This window comes from Styela clava, chromosome 3 (genome assembly GCF_964204865.1).
Source record: "Styela clava chromosome 3, kaStyClav1.hap1.2, whole genome shotgun sequence".
NCBI lineage: Eukaryota > Metazoa > Chordata > Ascidiacea > Stolidobranchia > Styelidae > Styela > Styela clava.
The window spans coordinates 24,385,155-24,400,272 of NC_135252.1; the positions used below are offsets into that span (position 1 = coordinate 24,385,155).

Here is a 15,118-nt window from a genome sequence, read left to right on the forward strand (position 1 = left end):
TATATCTGATTGAATGTTCGACTAACTGCATACATTGCATTCTTTCATTTCATCCACCATAATATATGCTTCCACAGGAGATGTCAATTTATCGAGGGTCAGTAATGCAAGAGAAGTAATGCCAGTAAGAGAAGAGCCAGCAAGAGAAGTAATGCTCTCCATAGGCAATACTTCTATTTGCATAAAACTTACCGATTCAAAAATACAGATAAAATGTAATGATGTTATCATAAATATTACCTATTTTGCCTAAAGTTACTCGATATTATTATTTTACCGGTATTGTCTCAGAGTCGTTGCTTATGGCAGAGTCAAAACTCCAGAAGTTTTTGATCAGTCATACGCAACAGGCGATTTAGAGAACATTTCGATCACCCAGAGGTCACAACAGGATGATACCGGCGCGGCGGCCCTTGGGATTAGCATAAGAATATCGATTTTGTTCTTCAAAAAACATCTTCTGCCATTCATTCATTACGGGTGCCTCAAAGTCAATTAAATTTTGAAAGAGAGTATATAGAGTGGTGTGAAATATGAGCAGGAACATGCGTGTGAATACTGTGGTGACAAAAATTGGAAGTTTTTCACATACAAAAATATCTTTGTGCAAATTACCCATACCCGACAGAGAGTGTAACGAGACGAGAGGAGGAGGTTCGGCATATGATTAGGCCGTCTGATCGGGTTTCTCTCTCCTGGTATAAATATGTAGATTCTTGACTAATCCCATACCAGACATGGACTGATCATTTTAACTGCACAAGATGCTGTTGCTCACCTTATGATTATGCAGTCTTATAGTTCCCCTGCATATATTCAGGTTTGTATCAAAATGTACATAAAAATCAGTATATTACCCACCAGGACACAATATAAAAGCTTATGATTACAAGATCCAAGTAAACTAGCAGAAATTTAAACAAATAAGAAAAACAATATGAATAAAAACATGTTAGGGTAACTGGCTAAATGATCCATATTCAACATTGACTGGTTAACCAGAAAGGAGGCTGTGGCATGTCATATGATTAGGCCGTTTTATAGCTTTCCTTTTCCTCGGGATAAATATGTAAGATTCTACCTAATCCCATACCCGACATGGACCGATAACCTGGCGAGAGCCTATGGTACGCCATATGATTGAGCCATCTTTTGAGCTTTCCACTCTGCTGGGATGAATTCAGGTTTATAACAAAAAGTTTGTAAAAATAAATATATAAAGTTTCTCATCAAAACACAATATAAAAGCACATGATTGCCACCAGGCATATTCCTTTTAATAATATACAGAGCACAAACATGATATGATAAATCTGAGTAAATTGGCAGAAATTTGAACAATCACAGAGGGACAATCTAAGCAAGTTTTGTGATTTCAGTGTATGGAATTTCCCGTTTGACATAACAGCTTATTTATTGTATAGTGTATATAACGATCGCGCATAACACGAATTCATTTACGCTCCATATTCTTTTCAAATCCAATCAATGTTGCAATGCTGCCCTGTATGTTTGGTAATATTTTGAATTCCTTATATTTCACTGTCAAGGTACATAAAGCCTAAAAAGCGGTGGATAGCTACCCATTCGTAGTTACAATTTTCGTTTCGAAAATTCAATTAACGTCTAACGTCAAAATTTTATATTCATTGCTCAGGGGCGACGAGTAATTCAAATCTGGACAATCTGGACACTCGCAAAGGAACTATGAGGAACGAGAACACCATTTAGCCAGTCTTAAAAGCTTCCTTGAAACAAAGAAGCCAAATGTTTTATGTGTGCAGGAAGTACACAAGGTGGATAAATTATTGGTAGACCATTGGGCAACTAACTTGGTGTAGAGCATCTTTTACAACACTTTGGACAAACTAGATCTAGAATATGAAAATAGATGCAACAGCTTGTGAAACACGAATGACACCAAAAGCAACAGTGCGCGAAGAGTGATGATCGTGCAGCGGTATTTTCACAAACTCCAAGCCTCTAAATAATTTCGTCATATTCAAAGAAACTTGTGAAATGTTGAATCTTTTAGGGATAAATATAAAAAATACACTGAAACAGGGTAAATCAAATCTGCTTAGCACAAATCGCAATTTCCCCCGTTTTAGTGATTATTTATGCCTTAAAGATAAGTTGAATAAATCTCCTCAAGTTAAGGTGACTGCTGTATATAATGTTATCATTCTTTTTGCAATTATTTAACTTATTTGATTGTTATGTCATCATGCGATCAGGAAGCCAACATGTCTCATCCAAAAGTTTCAACTCGCTTCTATTTGAATGACCCATACAGATGTAATCGTTTTTATTTAAAAAAAATATTCGCGTGACGTTTCCAGTTTTGAACGAAGCTGACACGCCTACATGGCCTTCTATTTTAAAACGCCTTGGTTGTCGGTAAATTCCGGGACAATCGTAACCCAGCCCGGGACATGGGACGTCTATTCCGGGGTCTAAAGGAATTTTGCATTTACCGTGTTTCCCCAAAAATACCACTAGGGCTTATTTTCGGGGGATGTTCAATGTTTTCATTTATCAAAAAAAATTTCAAAGTAGAGAATTACTTTTTGGCGAATTACTGAAGAATATATTCTCCACTGTATCATTCAAAAGTAAAATCTGATGTTCTTGCGATACTATCGTTTTATCCATTAACCTGGTATGAATTTTCGATAAAATATCACATTTTTCCCTTCTTACGTACTTTTTATGCGCTGCAATTGTAATGTCAGACACTTTAGTACTTTGTGTAAAACGTTGCGATTTAATTTACGCTTCAGATTTAGGATAGTTTTATTTCGATTTTCAATGTTTTTTTTCGATGGCCTGATTTTTTTTTTTGAGAATTTTGATGTCTCTATTGCACCTCCGTCTCAGTCGGACATTGGAAAAAGCAAGATATTTTAGTTGATCGATTATTTTTATTTTTTTATTTTTTTTTTTATTTGGATCGTGTACTAGTTATTTCTGATGATTTTGGTTCTAGTGTGACGTTTTCAGTGGAGTGTAGCATTGAGTCCAAATATACGATATTGAAGTTTGAGCACTTAGATCAGGACTATTATCCTCATTTTTGGTATTAAACACATGCAAAGACCCATTGGTGATCGGGGAAAGTTCAGCACAGATATTGCGGAATAATTCTGCTTCTTTGCAATCAGTTAGTTTTTTTTTTGTTGGTAAATTTGAACAAAATCATTAAAACTATCTTTTTGATGCCGGCATCCGATTTTTAGTAATCAGTAATATCAGGATAGTTCTCCCTCAGTTTTCTTTCAGTTTCTGCGCGGTGCCCGTACCTGAATAACGGTGGTGTCGAATACCTTTCCAGAAGTATATTTTCCGTCACTCCGGTAGGGCCTTGTTTCTCGATTTTCTCTTATTAAATTTACGAGGCTTCTGTATGATAAGCTAAGGCACAGTATACCAATCGAGAATAAACTCATCTGCTTTCAACAGAGGTTTACACCGCTGAAACCGTAGAATACAGTAAAAATGTGCATCGATATAGACAACATGTTTAAATTTTTTGTAGCGTCCGTAGCGAGAATTGTTTGTGAATTATTATTTTTTTATTCAAAATCCTCGTTATTCAAGGAAATAAAGCATTCAATAATGTTATATGTTGCATCTGTCCAACAGTCATTGTAAAAATCACTGCCGGCGAATCGGCGCAGATTCACCCCAAAAGCGGATTCTTAGTTCGACAGGGGTTCGGTCCGTGTGAGAAATGCCTATGTTCTGAATATACAAACTTCATTAAAATTGGTGAGTATAGAGTTGAAAAATAAATACATATGTCATTATAAATTTTATTATTGTCATGAGACTATATCAAAGTGAGAGTAATTTTTAGACACTCCGAATGATGGAAAAATTATCAGCTAATGAAAAAATTCAAGTACGAGGTCATATCCGTGTATTTTATCCAAGTTATATCAAATGTTCAAGCTATTGCGATCAATCTGCAGTTGTTTTTACAAGTGGTACTCCGACACGGCCTGACGGTACCTACCAGACGTGATGCGTACATTTTTGGCGCGAAAAAGCGAGTTTTGTAGCATTCCTACCTGGTGACAGGTGCTTTGAACTTGCGGATTTACATTTCCCACGACTAATTTTATTTGCACAAATACCGCATTCAGCCTTTAAACCGTCATCTTGACAAATTTTAAAGTATTGCCACACAACTGACTTTGGTTTCGGCGAAGACATCGCAACAGTATACAAGTATGGCCGAAACCTTCCAACCTTGAAGCAGTGATGTCAAAAGCAGTTTATTACACCCTTAAATATTTCCAAGAACAATCTATCTCGAGTAGATTATTATACAATCACAATCTACATACGCATACCGCCAGAAGATCAAAAATAAAAACGTCTAAACTGCTTATGTGTATTCTTGCGGTTTGCAATGCCCTCCGTATCCTAAAAAAATAAATAATAGGAGAAAAAATAGCCGTAAATTAATCGAGTTTGATTTAAAGAACAACGTGTTTTGCAAAAATATATAAATGTTCACTCACTTTCTACGTCTTTGTATGTGCCTCTTAAAATCAGATTCGTACACCCAGTTTGCTTCCGCGAAAGCTACAGCCCTAAATTATAATGTTGTGCACCAGGCATCGTACAAAAATTTAAATCCAGCTATGACTTAAAAAGTTGAACCACTGAAAATAAATTACTCCCCACCTGTGAAAGAATCGGTATTGTCGTCATATGCCCTCGGATTTTATTTAGACTAAAAGGCCACGTGGCCATAGTCCTATTTGCTTGCGTTTATTTAGGATTTTTTCTAGACGGATCTGTGCGACTCTCCTTCTCTAGAACTTGGCTATTTTTAACGTGTTACATTTTTTACGACTGGTGTTCTTTTTGTTTCTTGGTGAGTATTTCTTTGGAGATCTGGCTTTGAAGTTGTCGGCCATTGTCTGTACACTTTTCTAGTTATAACTTTGTTCAATCCAGCCATGATGGAATTTTTTTACACAAAATAATATATTGGTTGGTACAATCTCTATTGTCCATCGAAGATGTCACCATCCACCATCACATATCCACCAATCAGCTTCTTCATTTTCTATCTCTGTCATTGCCATCGCCAATAGGTCTTCTAATGTTTCTGCTTGCATTCCCATTTCTTGTTGTTGATCAATCAGTTGTATGTCTTGCGCATCTTGTTGAATCATTTCTTCTTGATTCTTTTCCATTTCTTCTTTGATCACGTTTAATTGTTTCTTTGTCTCTTCTACTTTGTCTTTTCTGATATTCATTGAGTCTCCCGTTATGTCTAGTAGTGATGTTGTTACTGTTTGAGTTTCTTCGTCGTCTATGTCTTCCTCTTCTGAGTCTTCTTCCAGTATCATTTCCAGCTTTCGCCCATTTTTCTGTAATCTTCTTCAATGTTCATTAAGTTTGTCTTTGCTTCTCCACTTTTCCATCTTCTTAACCATTCTGTTAACAGGTTTTGACTGCTGATGTTATCTATCACCCAGTTTCCTGCTAACTTCCGTGTTCTGTCGAATTGCAGAGTTACGAATCTCCTTTCTGCTCCTCCGTAGTCTGCTACTTCTCCAAACCGGTTGATGTTTTCTACTTCGTTTGATGTTATCACCGCCAGTGTTGCTTTGTCCCATGCACTTTCGCGTCCCACTCATTGTGGTACATGCTGTATACTGCTGCTAGAAGGTCTGCCGATTGCCAGAAGTTGTCACTTGCTTCATCCACTCTCAATACTGTATGCCCAGCGTCCATCTTCATTTGCCCAACGCCCTTTGCATCATTGGGCAGAATGGATGCGATTTCAGCCAGGAATAACAGTTTTGTTAGAGTGGTCTTTCCAGCTCCGGCAATGTTTCCATCAGGATGTGAGGTGCGATTTCAATGTTCTCGCTTCTTGCTTCTACTGCCGAGTAGAGTAGAATTGTTTCCAATTCTTTTCAATTCACGTTTCTTCCTTTCCATGTTGACTTTCCGATGTTATTTAGGATGTCTTGCACTGTTCTGTATGCAGTCATAGGCGGCATTCGCTGACTTTTGCTCTTGTTCATTCGCTCAATCTTCTTAGCCAACCAGCTGTCTGTAATTGTCGGCCATCTTTTGTAGGTACGGTTGATCAGTACATCTGATATTTGTAACCCGAACGTGTCTTGTAGCAGTGCTGACCATACCGATTTCTTTGGCTTTGATGAGAACTTTTTGTATAGCTCTCTTATTCTGGCTTGATAGTTTTGCCCTTTCGGTGCAGTGGTATGCTGTTTTGAATACAGGCACGGAGCGTGTGAGAGCCATTGACGACTACGCAGAGAAGGAGTCAAAACAATCCTCTCGATGACAAACATAAAATTTTTGTCCGCTTAATTCGTCCACCTAATTCAGACCACTAAATGTTTTAGCCTATTTCGCCACTAAGACGGACCCCATTTATATGTCGCCCTGAATGTCTGCGTAAATGATATTACTTTTAAAAATGGCTCTTCAGTGCATAACAAACACATATTCATTCGCGGTGAATGTAAATAATTGCAAATTGTTTATTTGAAATTTATAATTGTAAACGGGTATTTATGTTAGTACTACACATTTTAAAAAGTATGACCTCGCTTCAATTTCCAATGAATTCGAACACTTAACCAATATTTATCTCATAGAATAACGTTTTTTTTTTAATTTTTATTTAAAAATTCTGAAATCATATCGGAAAACATTACACGAAGCAGATCTCAAATATCACCTAAAATCGACATATAACAGTAAAACAAAAATTCAAATTGCCAATAATTTTGAGAATCAGTATTCAAAACATATCTCAAATGCCCACATATCACTAAAATCGGCACATAATTAAAAAACAAAAATCCGGGATGCCAATCATTTTGAGAATCAGTAATCTCAATATATATCAAATGTCCACCTATCCGTTCACTTAAATCGACATATGATTGAAAAACGAAAATCTAAAATGTTAATGATTTTGAGAATCAGTATTGAAAATATATCTTAAATGTCCACCTATCCGTTCACTTAAATCGACATATAATTGAAAAACGAAAATCAAGAATGCCAATAATTTTGAGAATCACTAATCAAAATATATCTTAAATGTCCACCTATGTGTGCACTTAAATCGACATATAATTGAAAAACGAAAATCCAAAATGCCAATAATTTTGAGAATCACTACTCAAAATATATTTCAAATGTCCACCTATGTGTGCACTTAAATCGACATATAATTGAAAAACGAAAATCTAAAATGCTAATGATTTTGAGAATCAGTATTGAAAATATATCTTAAATGTCCACCTATCCGTTCACTTAAATCGACATATAATTGAAAAACGAAAATCAAGAATGCCAATAATTTTGAGAATCACTAATCAAAATATATCTTAAATGTCCACCTATCCGTTCACTTAAATCGACATATAATTGAAGAACGAAAATCCAAAATGCCAATAATTTTGAGAATCACTACTCAAAATATATCTTAAATGTCCATCTATCCGTTCACTTAAATCGACATATAATTGAAAAACGAAAATCCAAAATGCCAATAATTTTGGGAATCAGTACTGAAAATATATCTTAAATGTCCACCTCTCCGTCCACTTAAATCGACAAATGATTGAAAAACAAAAATCCAAAATGCCAATAATTTTGAGAATCAGTATTGAAAATATATCTTAAATGTCCACCTATCCGTTCACTTAAATCGACATATAATTGAAAAACGAAAATCCAAAATGCCAATAATTTTGAGAATCACTAATCAAAATATATCTTAAATGTCCATCTATCCGTTCACTTAAATCGACATATAATTGAAAAATGAAAATCCAAAATGCCAATAATTTTGAGAATCACTAATCAAAATATATCTTCAATGTCCACCTACCTATCCGTCCATTTAAATCGACATATAATTGAAAAACGAAAATCCAAAATGCCAACAATTTTGAGAATCACTAATCAAAGTATATCTTAAATGTCCACCTATCCGTCCACTTAAATCGACAAATGATTGAATAACGAAAATCCAAAATGCCAATAATTTTGAGAATCACAAATCAAAATATATCTTAAATGTCCACCTATCCGTCCACTTAAATCGACATATAATTGAAAAACGAAAATCCAAAATGCCAATAATTTTGAGAATCACTAATCAAAAATATCTTAAATGTCCATCTATCCTCCGTTCACTTAAATCGACATATAATTGAAAAACGAAAATCCAAAATGCCAATAATTTTGAGAATCACTAATCAAAGTATATCTTAAATGTCCACCTATCCATCCACTTAAATCGACAAATGATTGAAAAACGAAAATCCAAAATGCCAATAATTTTGAGAATCACTAATCAAAATATATCTTAAATGTCCACCTATCCGTCCACTCAAATCGACATATAATTGAAAAACGAAAATCCAAAATGCCAATAATTTTGAGAATCAGTATTAAAAATATATCTTAAATGTCCACCTCTCCGTCCACTTAAATCGACAAATGATTGAAAAACGAAAATCCAAAATGCCAATAATTTTGAGAATCACTAATCAAAGTATATCTTAAATGTCCACCTATCCGTTCACTTAAATGGACATATAATTGAAAAACGAAAATCCAAAATGCCAATAATTTTGAGAATCAGTGTTGAAAATATCTCTTAAATGTCCACCTATCCGTCCACTTAAATCGACATATATTTGAAAAACGAAAATCCAGAATGCCAATAATTTTGAGAATCACTAATCAAAGTATATCTTAAATGTCCACCTATCCGTTCACTTAAATGGACATATAATTGAAAAACGAAAATCCAAAATGCGAATTATTTTTGGGAGTCACTAATCAAAATATATCTCAAATGTCCACCTATTCGACATATAATTGAAAAACGAAAATCCAAAATGCCAATCATTTTGAAAATCCGAACACACATAGTATGTCATACTATATCTCAAATGTCCACCTATCCGACAACTTGAATCGACATATAATAAAAAACGAAATATGATATGGTGATTGAAAAATACGAAATATCAGAGCCATATTGAGAATTAGTACACATAAATTTCTCAAATGTTAACCTATCTTGCCACTTAAGTGTGCAAATGATAAAAAAACGGAATTCTGAAATTCTCTAATAATATTGAGAAATATTTTTTAAATGTTCACATATCTGACCACTTAATTCACTACCCAAATAATAAACAAAAATATGGAATGCCAAGCATTTTGAGAATCAGAATAAATACGTATACGGCCTTTTAAGTGTTACACGCAATTGAAAAATGAAATTTGGAACACCGCTCCCATTGAAAAACATTGCACAAAATATTTTCAAAATGTCCACCTATTTGACAACATGAGTGCGACATAATTAAAAACGAAATTTTAAAATTAGATTGAGAAACGACACCAAAATATATCATAAATCACCCATCTGACCTCTATAATTGTGACATTGAGTTAATTCTGGGAGCATATTGATATTTAAAATGTCCAATTATTCGACTATGTTTAGTGTAATCTATAATTGTAAAACAAAACTCTAAACAGTATACAGTCAACTATACCCCACAGTAAAAAAAAACATGGACACAATGAATATGTAACGCTGACACATTCGCTGATAAAAGTATTAAATAAAAGAATCAGGTTCGGTACCGCGACCATTAATTAAAAAGAAACTGCAAGTCAACTTAATAGGCTCATTCGATCAAAGCTTTTAAGCTGGCATCATACTTTCGTCTAAATTTATTTCGTTCGTTAAAGACTTTTGTGTGTGTTGCACAAACTTTTTCTTTTTCGCATAGACCTTCGAGAATATCATGATGCTTTTCTAGAAATCCTTTTATTATCTTCCGGCCTACAGAAAAAGGAAGTATAGTTTAACGTTTCGCATTCACTTTTCAGAGAGGACATTTAGATTTACTAGCCAGCTTGAAAAATTCAAATGCTTACTCCTAAAACCATGCTTTAACGCACAATTTTTTAAATAACCAGCTATTTTAACACCCTTCAACTTAAAAAATAGCTAGCAAATTTAAAATTAACCACTTAATTAGAAGCTTTATCCAAAAAAGGTTTGAAATCAAATGAAGATACCTGGTAAAGTGCCCTTGCACCCTGTAGATGAGGTGTCCTCGATATAGGATTTGAAAAAGGTCAAAAGACTGGACGTGGCAGAAGGCGACCATCTTGTATATCTTCTTACTAAAATAGATAATGGCAGTTCAATATTTATTTAGGTGTTGAAAAGTGTAACGAAAGCACTAACCTCGTTTTTTTCCTATAATTTCTTCATCACATAGGGACGTACCGGATGATGATTGAGTAGTATTTTGCAACTGCGTAGAAATTGAAGTTTCTAAAAAACAAGATTAATGTTAAATTAATTGAGGAGAAAATTTAACACTCTAATTGTTTGTGGAACAAAACGCAATATTCCTGCCTATACTAGCTCAAAATCATAACATTATGGTTATGGTAAAATACAGAAATACAAACCTCTTTCCCTGAATTCTTCTTCACCTTCTTCGAACGAAGAGATACTATTTTTTTCAGAAGGTGTTGGTGCAATATTATGAAGATTACCTGAAAAACATATCCAATAGTATATCGAAACAACAGAATGTGAATAAGGGAAGCTAATTCGATTAAGTATGAAATCCGCATATAGCAATTATAGTGAATCAAACACAAATTGCTAGGATAAGATTTTGCCTAACGAAATGATTGCTAGCCTGACCTTGGGGAAGTGAAAATCCATCTATATTAGCCAAGTATGATCCGACTTGTGTTATTTCTTGTACTGCCAGTGGACATTGATAAACGTTTTTGTTTATTTCTTTGGAGTGTCCCATGTGACGAAAAAAAGCATCCCTGAAATTTTCGGGTACATCGAGTTCGGCATACAAAGTTGCTGCTCTGTGCCGCATTTGTGTAGCTGTAATATTGGTTTTTATTCCCGCAGCAGTAGCGACATCCTTTGTACAGTGCCAGCCGCTGGCATGATCCATAGAATGGCGTGTACTGGGAAACAGGAATTCATTTTTATTGTTTATATCGCATAGCTGCCGTATCTCTGGATCTGAAAGCGCGTCTAATGCTTCGACACAGTCAGGCGGCACAAGTGCTGGGACTAGATGAGAAATGCCTTTCCCACCGTGATATATTACTTTAAAATTATCCATAGTAAACTTGTCCATCGGCGAAATTGCTTTTGAACGACGTTGCTTATCGATCCATTGTTCTCTTTTTGCCTCTTCCCAGTGCCTCACCAACAACCTACTTGGCTCGCCTAGCATTAAAAAGCGTTAAACGGGAGATAACCAAATTACGGACAACTATGAATTTTTCGGGGCCCCACAATGACAAATCATCACTGACTTCTCGCTGCATCGTTTCAAGGGTGTACTTTCGAATCTGTGTCACGTCGTTTTCAATAGGTAGCTCACTTGGCAATCCTAGTTTAGACTGTCTATTTTTTACAACCTGGTATTCGGCATCGCCAAAATTTCGTATCCATCTTAATTGTAAAACAGCTTCGAACTTTTCTATTTGTTCCGCTTTTTTGTCATCCAAATTCATGAGGTGGGTTCCTTTCATTACTTTGGCAGCCATTTTGAGTAAATTTCCAATATTGACCATTAACCCCGATTTTAATGCACCATCCTCGTGTGTTGCAATATTTTGTATGGCTTCTTCTAAAATCATAAAATACTCGCGTCGAAGCATATTCTCCGACGATACATTTACATTTTGTTTTGTTGCACACGATTTGAATGCCAACAATCTCATATTCGCCATTACGGCCTTCCTCGATTCTGATTTCTTTTCAGTTTTCTCTCGGTGTTTCTGAAATTGGCTTCGGCCGACAGTCTTTATTAACTCATCCTGTCTACATAAATTTCCCTTTTCGTCATTTTGAAATCGTGTGAGCAAGTCAGCAAATGCTTCATCACCATGACAAACCATGGATTCGACGCACAAACCCGTCGCAGAAGCAGGACTACCAAATTTGCTTCGACACAACTGATGATGTCTGTGAAATGTTTTTCTTTGGAAGAAGCCGGAACAGTTGGTGCAGATTTTCATACTGCCCCGCCGCCTTGGTGTCTTTCCGCTATTAACGGTTTACGGTCCTTTAACATTTGCATGTTATATTGGAAGATTCCCTTTTTTCTTATTATATCAAATTCTTGCTGCCTTTTTGCAAAGGGGAGCGAAAATATTTTGCATATTGTCGGCTCCTCTTTATGTATAGTGGACAAATGTCTTTTAAGTTTGACAATAAATTTCCCGCAGAATAAGCAAGGCCGTGGAATTCTCTTTTTTCTGTTTGTTTCCTTTTTGGATTGCATTTCATTATTCAAAAGCTTTTTTGGCTTCGATTTACAACCGTTATCGTCTTTGTTATTTGTATGGTTTTCTTTAGAATCACTCAAATCGCTTATTGAAAGTGACTCTGAAGATGCTGGGACATAGTCTGTAGACTCATCTAGAATTTTATTAAAAATACATGCATTAGTCACAAAATATCATCATTGTGTTTTGGTCTAGTCAAATAAATTTGATGTGATTCAATTAATTCCCACCAATAAAATAACAGGATAAAGTAAATGGGGTGGTCCATTATCACTAAAACCTACATCAAAGTTCTGTATAATCATTTTTTTAATTTTATGCCTAAAAGTTTCAATGCTACCATGACAGTGAAGCACAGTTTTAGAAATTCTAGACAAGTATGCGCAGATACCAGCGCTATTCTATATTGGGGACATATATTGTCATAATTTGGTTTAGTACCATGTATCGATATTTATTTGCTACTGAATTAATAACAATAAACAAGCATAAAAACACATTTAGTTACCTCCTGTCACAGCAACCGCGTAGTCACTTTCAGCATTCCCGTCTGCTAAGTTTTGAAGGGTCGGCCATCTCGCGGGAGAATCACCTAAATGAGAACACATATACAGCCTAGAGCAGGGGTACACAACTCAAATGAGGACACGTGCCACATTTTTCAAAATACGTGCCACGCACAATCGTTATTACTGTGAATTACCTCCCGTAGAACACACATCAAACAAATTTCAATATTATAACATAATAACGAATATCTATCTATTGAAACAATTTAATATCCTAAAAAGCTACTAATTTAGATATAAACGTGATATTTTATTGTATATCATAAATGATTTTTTTTACAAAACCGTTCGCGTGCCACGTTTGAGCGTATGGCGTGCCAACGTTGGCATGCGTGCCCCATGTTGTTCACCCCAGGCCTAGAGAATAGCCGGATAATTATGATAAAATAAAACGGTGATACGCGCCAGATCACAAATAATCCGAATAAAAAAATATCGTAATAAGAGCCGTTCTATTATATACTTCAAAGAAAAAATATATTTTTACTGAACTTTACAAACCTATACTATGTGGCATCAACCCATCGGATGTGATATCTCCTACTTCTCGAGGAAAAAATAAATCGATTGCATTTTCAAATTCTTCGTTTGTATTGTTATCTGCATTTAGGAATTCTGGTAAATTACAAACTTTTGCAAATGAAATCCGAAATCTTGAAATAGTTTTATTACCAACCTGATTGATTTTGATATAAAATATTGTTTATTCCGGTGTCGCTGTTTTCTGTGAATGTTACAAGATTAACCAAGTTACTAAAACACCAGATATAAATATTACATTCAAGAATATTATAGCTTTATTCTGCGTTACTGTTGTTTGCACTGTTTGAAAATCTTTCTGTACATTACATATTCATTTGCTAAGCCAAATTTATGAAATATTTTCACTGTCAGTTCTATGACTATGTACATTTTGGAAAATTAATACTAAAACTCGAACCAGTTGAACCTAGGATTTTTTTCCTCAGTGACACTTATTCTCTGTTTACAAAATTCACAATTATATGCTTGTATACTTATAATTTCATTTTAATATACTAGCACAGAAACCTGTATTAGGCGGTGCCAACAAATCTCCAATTTCTTCAGTCAAAAATAAATCTATTTCCCCGACACCGACATTGTTAATATCTTCTGTACTTTCTGCAGAACCTTGTAAATGACAATGATTTGCTTCGTAACTAAAACCTGATTAGACATGCCAAATAATTTGTATCTCAAATCTGCGAAATCATAATTCTCTTTAAAAGCTAATGCTGCTAATATCTATAAGCGCAATAAAAACTCTACAAATAATGCTCAGAAGGGCATAAATATAAAAACCTTCTGTATATATATTATATGTTGTTTTCACTCTTCTCTGTTTACGATTGCACTGTAGTTTGTACTAGGCTACTGTAATCTAGTTTTTTATATAGATCAGCATCTTTGTTTAAAACAAACCCATTAAACGTTGAATCAGGTTTTACGTAACGTAAAAAGTTCACTTACTCTGGCCGATAGACCACTTTATTTTACGCCAAGGTGCGTTTGGGTAATTGTAGTCGTATCGGATTTCGTCTCCTACGTTGATGTCTCGACGAGCAAATAAGCAAAGGTGAGGGACATCTTCCACTACTATTTTCTTCATTGTTGCGTTCGGATTGTTCCAATCATCATTTGCATATACAATCAGTTTCTTGGGCATCAATGCTAAATTAATCACGGGTTAAGCAAGTCACCATCTTGTGAATATAATGCTGAATTTCAGTTTGGGTGATTCAGTAAGAACTCAGAATGCATGTTTTGAATAACTAACAAAGAGCGTATTTAGTGAATTATACTTGGATTTTCATAGACGGAGTCTAAACAGGTATATATATATTCATGAGGCACTAATAACTTTTCCATTGCCCTCCAAATACAACCGTTTAAATGTTGAAAGATATACATAGACGATATAATAATAAAATAATCTAATAGAACAAAGTTTACCCAAATCTCATAAAAATGATTGGCAATTTATTAAAAATTTGATAGCAGATTGTATTAAACGGGAGCTCATACCAGAATATTTTGGATGAGTGTTGAAAAAAATAAGTGAAAATGCTCTCTGTCGCTAGACCGTCATCTTCATCTAGTCTTTTGCCTTTATACTCTAACAAAAAGTCGCCCTGACAGAATGATTT

General features: G+C 34.8%; 2 protein-coding genes across 2 annotated transcripts; both read right to left on the minus strand.

Moving 5' to 3' along the window:
* Positions 1-6,596: 6,596 nt before the first annotated feature.
* On the minus strand, positions 6,597-11,594 carry LOC144421106 (uncharacterized). Its single transcript, XM_078111337.1, has 5 exons — positions 10,763-11,594; positions 10,522-10,608; positions 10,292-10,381; positions 10,120-10,227; positions 6,597-9,880 (listed from the first exon to the last, which is right to left on the minus strand). The coding sequence occupies exons 1-5, from the start codon at positions 11,319-11,321 to the stop codon at positions 9,723-9,725; spliced, it is 1,002 nt and encodes a 333-aa protein (XP_077967463.1). The 5' UTR covers positions 11,322-11,594; the 3' UTR covers positions 6,597-9,722.
* Positions 11,595-11,777: 183 nt separating this feature from the next.
* Positions 11,778-14,630, minus strand: LOC144421107 (uncharacterized). The gene is made up of 4 exons (XM_078111338.1): positions 14,442-14,630; positions 13,452-13,550; positions 12,890-12,973; positions 11,778-12,514 (listed from the first exon to the last, which is right to left on the minus strand). The coding sequence occupies exons 1-4, from the start codon at positions 14,578-14,580 to the stop codon at positions 12,108-12,110; spliced, it is 729 nt and encodes a 242-aa protein (XP_077967464.1). The 5' UTR covers positions 14,581-14,630; the 3' UTR covers positions 11,778-12,107.
* Between the last annotated feature and the right edge of the window lie 488 nt (positions 14,631-15,118).

Bases quoted from the DNA above. Each gene is read 5' to 3' on its own strand.
- LOC144421106 (XM_078111337.1), bottom strand. From the start codon at position 11,321: ATGCTAGGCGAGCCAAGTAGGTTGTTGGTGAGGCACTGGGAAGAGGCA. The intron at 10,228-10,291 runs GTTAGTGCTTTC...TATCTATTTTAG, and splicing joins AATTATAGGAAAAAAACGAG to TAAGAAGATATACAAGATGG. The intron at 9,881-10,119 runs GTATCTTCATTT...CTTTTTCTGTAG, and splicing joins GTGCAAGGGCACTTTACCAG to GCCGGAAGATAATAAAAGGA.
- LOC144421107 (XM_078111338.1), bottom strand. From the start codon at position 14,580: ATGAAGAAAATAGTAGTGGAAGATGTCCCTCACCTTTGCTTATTTGCT. The intron at 13,551-14,441 runs GTAAGTGAACTT...TCCTAAATGCAG, and splicing joins AAAGTGGTCTATCGGCCAGA to ATAACAATACAAACGAAGAA. The intron at 12,515-12,889 runs GTAACTAAATGT...ATAAAATTCTAG, and splicing joins CGCGGTTGCTGTGACAGGAG to ATGAGTCTACAGACTATGTC.